Source organism: Pogona vitticeps, chromosome 8, assembly GCF_051106095.1.
Source record: "Pogona vitticeps strain Pit_001003342236 chromosome 8, PviZW2.1, whole genome shotgun sequence".
In the NCBI taxonomy this organism is placed as follows: Eukaryota; Metazoa; Chordata; class Lepidosauria; order Squamata; family Agamidae; genus Pogona; species Pogona vitticeps.
The window spans coordinates 25,921,298-25,934,242 of record NC_135790.1 but is presented as its reverse complement, the minus strand read 5'-3'; the positions used below and the strand labels follow the sequence as shown (position 1 = coordinate 25,934,242).

At 44.8% G+C, this 12,945-nt stretch overlaps 1 protein-coding gene across 1 annotated transcript in view; it reads left to right on the top strand.

Annotated features, from left to right (window-relative positions):
• Positions 1-8,422: 8,422 nt before the first annotated feature.
• The window catches only part of ARHGEF12 (Rho guanine nucleotide exchange factor 12), an 83,563-nt gene continuing 79,040 nt past the window's right edge, over positions 8,423-12,945 (top strand). The window contains exon 1 of the mRNA XM_020792661.3: positions 8,423-9,743. Within this exon, the coding sequence (XP_020648320.3) occupies positions 9,712-9,743 (32 nt within the window). The 5' untranslated portion in view covers positions 8,423-9,711. The remainder of the gene's footprint in view (positions 9,744-12,945) is intronic.

Genomic DNA, 12,945 nt, shown 5'->3' with positions numbered 1-12,945 from the left:
CAGAACTTGTGCCAGTGGGTTCCACAGGCTAACTATGGACTGCATAAAGAAGTACTTTCTTTTGTGTGTCCCAAACATCCTTTTTTTTCTGGAATTAGGAGAAAGGCAGAGCCTCCTTTGATATTTATGAGGATAGCATACATAGGCAGGCAACCAGTTCCACCCAGCACCGTGAATTAAGGAAAAACCAATTCTTTGGCAAGTATGATTTAACAGTGATAGATTACTGCAGCAGAGAATAAAAAAACCAATAGATTCCCTGGCAAGCTGAAATAAATGGACCAGGCTCTCTTCTTGCTTTAGCGTATCAAGTTCCTTTTCTCTAGAGGAATCGGATCTAGAGAGATGCTGGAAAATTCAATAAAACGTTTGTAGGTTTTTTAAAATCCTAAGTGGTTTCCAATTAGTTGATCAGAGACATTTGGGATCCTGCATTTTCAGCTCAACCATTTCTCGTTCCCAAATCAATAAACGGAGTTTTGTTCCATTTTGTTAAGCGGATAGGAGTCATTTCCATGAGAACTTTAAAAAGAAAAACATACATACCACACTCTTCTTTGCTCTCCTTTTGTGCCCAAAACTGTTCGCTGTTTTAAAGTCTAAACTATTTCCTGAGTTGGTTATTTTGGCATGCACTTTTATTTTTAAAAGCTTTCTTAATATTTTAATGACACAGGAGAAAAGCAACCAAATATTCTCTCTCTCTCTCTCTCTCTCTCTCTCTCTCACACACACACACACACACACACACACACACACACACACACACACACACACACACACACACACACACACACACAAAAGGAATGGCTTCCCTCCACTTAAAATGTTGTTTAGTCTGTCAAGAAAGCAACCTACAGTCCAAAGAATTTCTAAATCCTGATATATGGAGTCAGTGAGCCAGTAGGAAAGATGAATAGCGCACGCCTTGTGGCTGCCACAGAATCTCTCTTTCCCCTGTTGTTAAAGAACAAGTATCTAGACCTCATGATTAGCCCCTTTTTTAAAAAAGGAAAAGAGCTGGTCAGGACTAGCACAGCCATTCTGTCCTTTTGTTGTTGTTTGTTTTGGCATGGCCATAAACACAATATGAAAGAAATATAGGCCAAATCAGGATTGTATAGGTCTGATAACGAAACCTTACAAGGTGGTGCATGAAAGAATTGTTTCCAGTTCTTCCCATGGGCTAGGCCCTCCCTGGGGGCTATTTGGCCCCCTGTTGAGAATGGCTAGACTGGTAGATGGTCTATCTGGGGTGGGCGGCTAGATGCTCAGAGATCCACAAGCCGGCCATCAGCACAATAGCGCTCCCTTCACATTTTCCAGCAACGTGTATTGGGAGACACCTTGCTTCTGGAAATAGAGGTAATACATAGCCATCTTACCTAGTAACTATGGGTAGACTCATCCTTCACAAATTTCTCTAATCTTCTTTTAATACTGTCCCAGTGGTGATGGTGAGCAGGGCTTGAAACATTTCCTTTTTGGACTACAGTTGCCAGAATCCTACCCACCCCCAGGTCAGAGCTGTCGTTCTCCAGAAAATCAACATTTCCAACCTCTGTTGTTGTTACATGCCTTCGTTTCCGAATCATGGCAACCCTATGAGTGGCTGATCTCCAAAATGCCCTGTCTTCAAATACCGGAAAGGAAATGTCTGTGGATTTCTTTAGGGAGTCTATCCTTAAGCAACTATTCTACGTGTACTGGCCTGATTCTCATAATGGCACTGAATAAAGAGAATTTATTCAGTGGAAATTGCAGTACTAAGACCTTGCAACAGATGGCGATGTACTGCAGAATGCCTTTAAAGGCTGCAATCCTACACACACCCAGGAATAAACCCATTCTACTCAATGATACTTACTCTTGAGTAAATGTGTGCAGGATTGCGCTGTTCGTTGTGCCTTGTTGTTTTCAGAGATGAATAAATTTTAAGCCAAATGTTCCTTAAAACTTATCTTTTGTGATCCCATGCATAAAAAAAAATTAATTAAATTAAATAAATAAATGTTTTGTACATATGTATAACAAAATAAGATAGTGGTATTTTGTGTGTGTGTGTGTTTTAAACTTTATCTGGAAGCATTTCAAAATATTATCTCCATTTGAAGTTAAGATTGTAATTAAGACGATCCTCCAAAAAAGCAATAAACCATGTTCAAGCTTTCAGGATTACCAAACCTTTTCATCAAGCTATATGTGGCAAATCAATCAATCAATCAATCAATCAATCAATCAATCAATCAATCAATCAATCAATCAATCAATCAAAGACCGAAAGGGGGAGATGGAAAAGCGAAAGGAGATGTCATATGGACAACTTTACATCTCCACCCTATCCCCAATCATGACGACTAGGGGAAACTGATGCCTGTCAAAATTTCCTACTTGAAACGCTGGGTTGAAAATCAACAGATGACGTACTGGGATGAATTGTCAGTGATTTATTGATAATAACTAAGAAAGAAAAGAAAAACTGTCCATTTCTGATGGGCTGAAATCGGTGCTTGTCAGGAAACAGAACTTAGAATGCTCTCCCGGGAATATTGCTCGGAAGGTTCCGAGAGGAGTAATTAGAAAAGTACTGTAACTTTCCCAAACTCTGGCAGGAAGTTGTGTCTGGACCAATCTCTTGTGATCACAAATGTAGATCAGGTCTTGTGAGATGGGAAGAGCACCTCAAGGACCTAATATTAGTAGAGAAATTAGTCAGAGGCAGAGAAATTGGAGTGGGGTGTGCAGCGCAAAACTTAAAAAGAAGCGGTACCATGTGCATTGGGGTTTACATATAGGAAAACATGGCTTGCAGGAGTGCTCCTAGTGTTTGGGGACGTAGGTTCATGACCCCCCTGCTCCTCCCAACCATCAATGCCATGGAATAAGGTGGAACTTGCTCATACAAAGAGAAGTGGCTTGATGAAAGGTCTATCTGTGCTGGCCCCTCTCTATTTCACCAGCTGCCCCAGTGGTCATCAGTTGCCACTGGTGAATAGGATTAGGGCCCAACACCCAACTGTAATCCCCTTTCCTGTCTGGCATCCATCCATCCATCCATCCATCCATCCATCCATCCATCCATCCACCCTCCCATCCAACCATCCAACCATCCAACCATCCATCCATCCATCCATCCATCCATCCATCCATCCATCCATCCATCCATCCATCCATCCATCCATCCATCCATCCATCCATCCATCCTCCCTCCCTCCCGTCCGTCCGTCCGTCCTCCCATCCGTCCATCCACCCTCCCATCCATCCATCCATCCATCCATCCATCCATCCATCCATCCATCCATCCATCCATCCTCCCTCCCGTCCGTCCGTCCGTCCGTCCGTCCTCCTGTCCGTCTGTCCGTCCACACTCCCAACCACCCACCCACCCACTCATCTATCCATCCATCTATCCATCCATCCATCCATAAGAAAGTTAAAAACCAAATACTATTGTGAAGATACTTAAAAGGATTGAAACTAGGCTGGCCCCACCTTTCTTGTCCCTCCACAAGCAGGTAAGGACCTGTCTCTTCAGGTAGGCTTTTCCTTATTGACAGGTGGTCCGAGAGCATTTTTTTTAAATGGACTGTGCTCTGTTAAAACTGTTATTTGAAATGTGTTTTTGTTTGAATTTTGCTTACTGTTTTTAATATACTGTAATATTTGTTTAATTCTTTCTTAAACTTTTAAATATTTGTATGCTTAATATTTTAGCTTTTAAATATTGACCTTTTAACTATGTAAACTGCCTTGAGTCCTTTTTAAGGAGAAAGGCAGGATAGAAATATTTAAAATAAAATAAAAATATATAATTGAACAAATATCACATTAAAACCCACAGTAAGAACAATATTGAATACAGAAATAAAACACAGAATAAAATGCTCCTTTCGCACACAAAAATCACCCCGGTCAACTAGTTATCGGAAGGAAAGCCTGCCTTGAATTAATGTTCCAGTTTCGATTCCCCTGGCTCATACCTTGCTGCTAAGAGCTTGCTTCTTTTACTTCTCCTATTATTCTCTAAAAAAAACGCATTTCTACAGATAGGCTTCCTAAGTGTCCTGTGTTTATTTTTAAAACGATAACATATCAAAGCAGAAAAATGTAACCCAGCAACCTAAAAGCGTTGGGAGATAAAGCAGCAGCAATAAACAGTAATTAAAACTGGAACAGCCGGGGTCAGGATGATTTGTTTCTAAGCTCTTGAGGAAATTGAATCTGTTAGTCCAGTTCCAAGCATGCAGATATGTGATCCCACTAAGGGAAATGGGACTTTTGCAAGATGCACCAGAGGTAAGCCCCCAAATCTGACATGGAATGATCACCTCTGTACGGAGTGTCTAAGCTATCTTCTCAGCATGAGACGATTCACTCTGGGAAGCTCAGTGGTTTAGGTATGGGAGTTTTATTCCCTACTGTGCCTTCTTGACAGAAGCTGGACTTGATGATCTATAGGATCCCTGCAGATGGAGACAGCAGCCCTGAACTTAAAAGACGCCTTCTTCTTGGGAGGAAAGCAATGACAAATCTTGACAGCATCTTGAAAAGCAGAGACATCACCTTGCCAACAAAAGTCCGAATAGTCCAAGCTATGGTTTTTCCTGTCGTGATGTATGGAAGTGAGAGCTGGACCATAAAGAAAGCAGACCGCCGAAGAATTGATGCCTTTGAATTGTGGTGCTGGAGGAGGCTCTTGAGAGTCCCCTGGACTGCAAGGAGAACAAACCTATCCGTTCTAAAGGAAATCAACCCTGAGTGCTCACTGGAAGGATAGATCCTGAAGCTGAGGCTCCAGTACTTTGGCCATCTCATGAGAAGAAAAGAGTCCTTGGAAAAAACCCTGATGTTAGGAAGGTGTGACGGCAAGAGGAGAAGGGGACGACTGAGGATGAGATGGCTGGACAGTGTCTGTGAAGCAACCAACATGAACCTGACACAACTCCGGGAGGCAGTAAAAGACAGGAGGGCCTGGCGTGCTCTGGTCCATGGGGTCACGAAGAGTCGGACACGACTAAACGACTAAACACACACATACAGGATCCCTTCTAGCTTCCCTTGCAGAGAAAGCATGACTGGTCAAAGTCCACTTATTAGATTTCATGGTTGCACGGTGGTTTGAACCCAGACCTTCTGAATCCTAGTGTAGCTCCCTAGCTGGGACATTTACACTAGATGAAATCCATTAGTAAGTTACAAGTAGAATAGGCGCACTGAATCAGTGGGGTGTATGTGAGCCAATTCATCTGCATATTCCACTGATTCAGTGGACCAACTTTAGTTGTGGCTTTCTAGTAGATTTCAACCAATGCTACACTGTAGTATAATCTGTCTTTTACATTTATACCCTGCCTTTGCTTTGAGAAGCTCAAAGTGGGGTTTCTAGCCACCATCTGCCTTTATCTTCAACACCGTCCTGTAAAGTAAGCCGGTGTAAATAACGGTGGCTATTCACTGGAGACCAGAACCTCTTATATTTTCAGGTCCCAGTTGGCAGCAATTCTTACACACCACATTTATTTGTCACATAAATATTGCACAATACATTGCTGAATATTGATTCAGTTGATATGAAACAGTGACACTTCTTCATGTTTTTATGCTAGTATTTCAGGCCTATGTGTCTGCTCTCCTTCCTCTTGTGCTGCATCAATATATACAAAGGAAGAACAGGGGAAAAAAAACACTCTTAGCGTATAAATGTAGTTGTTTCTGCACTTTTTTACTTGATAGTTACAAGTTTTTTGTGTGCCCGTTTCTATGTTTTGCCTTTCTCTTTTTACTCTTCACAGTTCTGAAGAATTTATTGACATGACAATAATAAATATGCACAAATCATTTTAAAGGCAACACTTATTATAAGACACCTAAAACATGTCTCTGACTATATGCAGTTCTTTTCTTCTTTAAAATGGTTTGATAGCCCAAAAGAAATATCATCTTTGGCATTGGTCCGAGGAACTTCAAACCTGTGTTTGTGTCTCTGTATGTACTCTATGCACCAAACATGCATGCATGGGCATTTCTTTCTCCCCAAGACGCCTATCAAACTTCAGAGAACGAATGTCAAAATGGTTTGCAATGTTTTGTTCATTCATATTTGCTGCTATCTTTGTCCCTCCACCTCCCCCCCTTTTTTGCTAATTTTATTGTTTCTTAATACTGTATATTACTTATTATTTGGAAGAGTTCTGCGTGGCTTAAAAGGATGCTTTGTTGACAACTTTCAGTGAGCTCGAAAAGGAGTCACCCCCTCACATGAATCACATAGCTACTTGGAATGAACCCCCCCCCCCGAAAAATCACACTGCATTGTCTATAGATAGACTAACAACATTGTTACAGTGCGAGCTTTCTGCCCTTCCTTTCTTAGATGCAAGGAGGGCTCATCGGGCATAGGTGGTCCCTCTACAGTGGAGATGATTGAGGGTGGGCTTGCATCCAGGAAACGCACCCAGGGAAGCAGGTGCCGCAGTTTGCAAAATCCCACAGGGTGCCTTGTAGGTGTGTTACCATTTGGTGTGAAAATACCTTTGCACAGACGTATTCTCTCCTGGTTTCATGAGAAGACTCCCTGGAAAAAGACCCTGATGTAGGGAAAGTGTGAGGGCAAGAGGAGAAGAGGACAACAGAGGATGAAGTGGCTGGACAGTGTCATCGAAGCCACCAAGATGAATTTGACCCAACTCCAGGAGGCAGTGGAAGACAGGAGGGCCTGGAGTGCTCTGGTCCGTGGGGTCACGAAGAGTCGGACACGAATAAACGACTAAACGACAACAATTCTCTTGCCTTGATGGGGCAACGCCATGCCACTTCTCCCCAAACTAGGGCGGGAGGGGGCAGCTATTTGTTACCTCCGTTGCAGCCAAACCCACCACCCAGTTGCCTCGGACGTCAGTATTTAGTGGGCGGCAAGAAAAAACACCTAGGTGTGCAAACAATAGGCAAACCACACCATCTCTCATCCCTGAACGCTCCCCATTCCGAAGGCTCTTGTCCTTCTCCTTTGGAGGGGTGGGGATGATCCACCCCCTCCCTTCCCTTCCCTTCCCTTGCTTGGGGGGCTCCTGCCCAGGGCTTCAGGGCGGAGTGGGGTGGCTTTTGTCTCCATCGCCAGGAGGGCTCATTCGGGTTCCGGGGGAGGCAAAAACCACCGCGAACCTTGCACCCCCCGTGGCTGCAGGAGCAGATTTTAATTTTTCTTCTCTCCCCCCTTCCTCTCTCTTTCTCTCTCCCCCCCCCCGCTTTGTTGGCATCATTGGGGCCAACAAACCAAGAGTTGTGTTTTTTTTTTGGCAGCCCTTTTCCCAAACGAGCCGTGGATCGCAAGCCCTTCCCCCCCCCTTCACTCCACTCGAGACACCCTAACCCTCCCCCTCCCTTTGGCCAACTTTCCTCGGAGAGGGACTCTTTCCCTTCCAGGCCTTTTTTTTTTCTCTCCTCCTTCCCAGAGGCGGAGGAAGAAAAAAAAGAGAGAAAGTCGAAGCGAAGCCGCGAAGCGACGTGACCGCGTCCCGGCGGAGGGATCCTCCGGGAAAGGCAAGGAGGAGGCGTGGAGAAAGAGAGAGAGAATGAGCGAGACGGGATGGGAGGAGGGAGGGGGCGGCGGAGTGGAGGAGGCGTGGCGCGAATGCGCGAGGCGAAGGAGGGAGGGAGGAAAGTAGTCCCGGGACCGGCGGAAGGAGCCGAAAAGAACCGAGCGGAGCCGAAGCCGGGCCTGCCGGCGGGGACCATCTCGGCCTAAGGAGAATCTCCTCAGGATCGCAGGCGGGCGGGAGGAGGAGGAGGAGGAGGGGTGCGAAGGCGAAGCGGAGTCAAACCGGTTCGAGGCCTGCAGAGACGACGACGACGAGGAGGAGGAGGAATAAAGGAGGGGGGTTTTAAGAGAGGGGCGCGAAGGACCCGCTCGACGGCCGCCTTCTCCTCCCCTCACATTCCGGCGTCGTCGCGGGGAAAGGAGCCGCTCCGGGAGGCGTCGGAGGAGAGAGGAGGGGGGGGGTTGAAGAAGAGGCCGCTTCTTCTCTCCCGTCGCCCCCCCACCCCGAGCTAAGAGGGCCCCCCCTCGGTTTCCCTCAGGGGTCGAGCCCGGGGCCTCCCAGGAGAAGGGCCGCCTCAGCCGCCGCCGCCGTCGAAGAAGAAGAAGGGACACCTTCCCCCCCCCTCCGTTTACGGCTTGCCGGGAGACTTTTTAGGGTGGGGGGAGCTTGAGGTGTGTGTGGAGAGCGAGCGAGGAAAAGACACCCCCCCTTTTACCCCGGACCCGGGTTTTGGGGGAGAAGGACCCTTCTTCCTCCTCCTCCCTCTCTTTCTCTAAACTGCCCCCCCCCAAAAAAAACTTGGCTCCTGACAGGACTTTGGGCTGAGGGGAGGGGGCGAGCGGAAGGGGAGGGTCGGAAGGAAGGACCCGGTGGGGTGGGGGGGCCGCTCAGGAAGGGAAAGACCCTCCCCCTCCTCCCCAGCAGCTCTGCTCCTCGGCTGCGGAGTCGTCCTCCTAATTGCCCCCCCACGAAAAAAAAATAATTACCTCCAGGACGAGAAAGGGAGGGGAAGCCAAATGGGCCCTGCCTGGAGGGGGGGCTCCGAGGGGCAAACTTACCCCAGGGTTTAATTAGTTCTGGGGTTCCTTTCTCTCTCCCCCCCCTATTTTCCTAGGGAAAGTGAAGAAAGTTGCCTAAGTCTTTATTTGGGAAGGGGGGGGTGTTTTATCGTACTGTTTTTGCCTTTGTTTTCACAACAACCACCACCCCTCCTGCTCTAAAGAGGGTTTTTTTTGGGGGGGTTCCCCTCTTTAAAGCAGCCTGAGGAAGGGAAGGGATTGAAAAAGGTGGGGGGCTGCTCTCTCTCTCTCTCTTTTAATGACAGCCCAATAGTGGGGGGGGGGGAAGAGATCTGCTTCTCTTCCGCTGGGAAGGCTGTGCAGGGCCCTCTGAAAAGGGTGTGTTTTTGAGTGTGTGTGTGTGTGTGTTGTGGGGAAGGAATCAAGCTTTGGGTGGGGTGCTGTTTTACCCCACATAACCTCCTTTCTGCTACAGCCTGCCAGGTCTTATTGGGGTAACAAGTGGCCGGGCCCTGAAAGGCAAGTCTGAAGGGGAGGAAGTTGGCCCCCCAAGGAGTTTTGGAGCAGGCTTTCTTGGCATCCTTTGGGGTAGGAAGGAAGGGAGGGAAGTGGTCAAAAGGCTCCCCCCCCCCTTCCAATCCGCAGTTTGTTTTTCTCGTTTCTCTGGAGGAGAATTGTTACCTTGTTTGCCCTCCTGTGGGTTTGGGGTGTCCTCATGACTTGAAAAGAGTTTGGGAGTTGTGAGGACTTGTGAGTGTGCCAGGTTGGAGAAAACTTGCCGCCGATGTTGTCTGTGCCCGGCTGATAACCGCCTGGACCCAGCCACTGCTCAAAGTTGAAATGTGGTGTTCCTTCAGAACTGAGGCAAGAGCAGAATTTTCGGAGGGCTGAATCATGACGCTGAAGGCCTTCTCCCTTTCTGCTTGGCGGATTTTGGCCACCAAGGGCTCCTTGTGGGTCTTCCTCAGCGTGCTCTGATATGGATCTTATGGACGATTGGGAAGAACAGCGTTTTTAACAGAAATCGTTTGTGCCCCTTCTCTGGATTAAAGCTGGACCTTGAACTTTTGTGTATGGGAAGTGACAGTGACGTACCTGAAGTAACGAGTACAATGCAGATTGACTAAAAAGACGTCTTCTTGCCAAGGGCTCCAATGAGTGGCACACAGTCCGCAATCACGGACAGGTCAGTATGAAGAGAGTTTTTGTTTACCCTTTACCCTGATTGGACTGCTTGGAATTGGGTTGAATTAAAGTTTTAATCTCGTGGCACAAAGATTGATCGTTCTGAGCAAATGAGTTTGGAATGCACTTTTGGAACTGGCAAACCCAGTTTTTATCTGCCAACAATCAAATCATATGGATTCAGTTTGAAAAATGCTCTAGCCTAAGAGGGTTTTCAAGGCCATCAGTGTGTGGGTAAAAATGTATATTTAGCACTGCCATGGTGATGGAAGTTCCTGCTGGAAGTGTGTCTTTACCTTTCCTTCAGGGAAAGTATGGGCTTTGTAGAAGATTTCCACACTTTAGGTGCAAAAGCATGGAGTAAAGATTATTCTGAGATGCTGCAAGATACCCAATACTAGTGAAAAATGGCACAGTGATATATGCTTTAGTGTCATTGTGTCTCTGGTTGTGGTCTGGACATTTTGGTTTTGTTCTCCGGAATAGGATGCTGAATTTACTGGTTTCTTTTAAATAGTGGAAGAGAGGTCTGGTGTCATTATTTTGGGCTTCCTTTGCAGAGCTCCTCCCCTGCTTCCCTGCCCAGTACTTGGTGACTCAGTGATACCAACGGTTCTGTAGGTTAGAAAATACTTATTGTACAAGTGATAGCAACAGTCGGTAAAGTGTGGAGATATTTGTTGCATAAGAAGGCAGTCTTTGGCCTTCCAGGTGTTGGACTGCAGCTTTTATCAAAATATCTTATTAGCCACACAAGCTGGGGTTGATGGGTGTTATGGTTCAAAACATTTGGAGTATTATAGATTGCCCACCATCTTCTACACAGTATATGATATCCTCTGGTTTGTTAGAATGTAAGGCATGTTTTCCTTGAATAACAGGTGTTGTCGTGCTTGTATTTTCAAAGTCTGGTAATACATTATAGTTTCATAAGTTGAAGGGGATGGGAAAAATGTACCAGACAACTCCTTATTCTTTGGCAAATATCTATTACATGTCCAAATAGGGAGAATGTTATTTTGCATTTTACCACCCAAGAACTACAGTGAAGGTTGATCTAAATGTTTTAATCTTGTGATCACATAACAGTCCTATGAGTTTATTTTACAGATGAGTCATAGAGTCCAGGAACATATCCCATGTCCCTTGATCATCAGAGAGATAGTTTTCTTGATTTTTTGCTGCAATCCTATACATGTTTATCCAGGAATGCATACTGTTGAACTCAATAAACTTCTGATGCGTAGATTACACTGTAAATGTGGCACTTCAGTTAAACTTCTAAAGTGCTGAGCCTGTTTTCTTTATGCCTCGATTTAAATGAAAATTGGACATATTGTAATCTATTTATAATTATTGGTTTTTGGATACTGAGAGATGTGAATCCATTTTCTTGTTGGGTTTAGTTCCAGGAAGTATGATGTGAGGTAATATTCATTTTTCTTCTAGAGATTTTGCTGAAGCTGTGGTTTTCTCTGTGATAACTTTGGCCGGGTTGATGGAATTTAACATTAAAGTATGTGTGTTGATTCCAATAGTTTTGCCAAATATTAACTCAAATTAGTAAGTAGCTAACATAATGGAGTATGACAGAATAGGAGGTTGATAACTAATGATAGTGGAGTTGCTTGGTTGCTGGAATAAAGAATATTTCTCATTATTCACTGAACCTCTGTTGCTTAGTGTAGTAAGTTTCACTAGTGTAGGCCCATTATATCAATGGGGATTTGACTAGTCCAATCCTTTAATTAAAGTAGGCCCTTTTGAATCAGTGAAACCTATGGAAGAATTGACTCACCAAATCCCCACTGATTTGTTGGGCCTACCTAGGAAGATTTACTATGCTAATTCTGTTGCTTAGTGTAAGAAAATTTATAACATTCATTCTGTTCCTAGACAGCAAAATAAACAAACAAAACAACCCCCCTCCCAAAAAAACCCCACTCTACGCCCGGATTTTTGGATATAGGTGCACCAATTCTCCAAAGCTCTGTGTGGAGGCTCTGTCCCTTCTGCTCAAAGTTCCAGCCAGAAATGGAAGCAAATGGGTGGATACACTCACTCAGCTGTGCGCACCAGATGCAGTGGCACACTTTCATGTGGCCACATTGGCATTTCTGCATACCCCCAAGAATAGTGGTAGGGACTATTTCTCTAGTTGGGAAAAGACTGAATGTTACACATTTTCCTATGCTAAGCAACAGGATTTTGGCCATTATGTTAAACTGCCAATGGGGGGGGGGAACATAAGTTTCCTCTTCCGGTTCTTTACTGTATATTCTTTGTGTTTTGATGTGCTGCATCAACTGGCCTTAAATATTGGCTAAGGATGGTTATTTTCTGGCTAGAGCATGGGTAGGTAAGCTGACTGATGGTATGGCAGGAGGAACCTACTTTCCATGCTACTGTGCTTGACCTCTATCTGCCCTAGAGGAGTTCCTTTTCCAGTGGTCCTCAGGAAATTGTTTCTCTTGACTGTGAACATAATGCTATATATACAGTATGGTGGCACAGGGTCAACTGTTTCCTTCATCCAAGAATCAACAATTACTTTAGGTTAATTTATTTTGATGGGAGATAAATAAAGGATGCTCTTTTCTTTTGAGCCTAGGTGGCCTTGGTACTGTATATTCCTGACGTTCATACTGAGATCTCTGCTGGATATCTTACCAGTGATGGTCTGTGAAGTTCAAACAGTTATGAACTTTGAGTCTTCCTTGAAATTCTAGCTGCTACTTGTGGTGCTTTTTTTTAAAGTTCCTTATTGAATTGAGCTGGACATAACTTTTCTTCTTGGTTTAAAAAAGTTCAGTTTTTTTTTAAACTTACAGGTTGCCGTTTCAAGCTCTGTGTTTACATTTGAGTTTATGGAATCTAGGAGCATCTTTATTTCGTGTTGACTTTTTGATAGATGGCAGAGTGAAGGTTTTGTGTCCAGCACTAACACTACCCATTCTATTGATTTTTGTTTTTCTGAAAGGCCTTGCTTATAGTCATGAATTTTGTATTAAAATAACTTTGGAAGATCCCTCCCTATATAGCAGGATCTTCCAGAGTCTTAGATATTAGATTGTTTGGGTAAGGAGCAGAGTTTCTCAAGAGTAGGCTCCTTTTTCTGGAATTAAAATACTATTAATAGATCTGTTTTGTTTAACTGTCTTATTGTTGATAAGTCTGTGCCTGAAATCCAGTAGGAGGTTTAA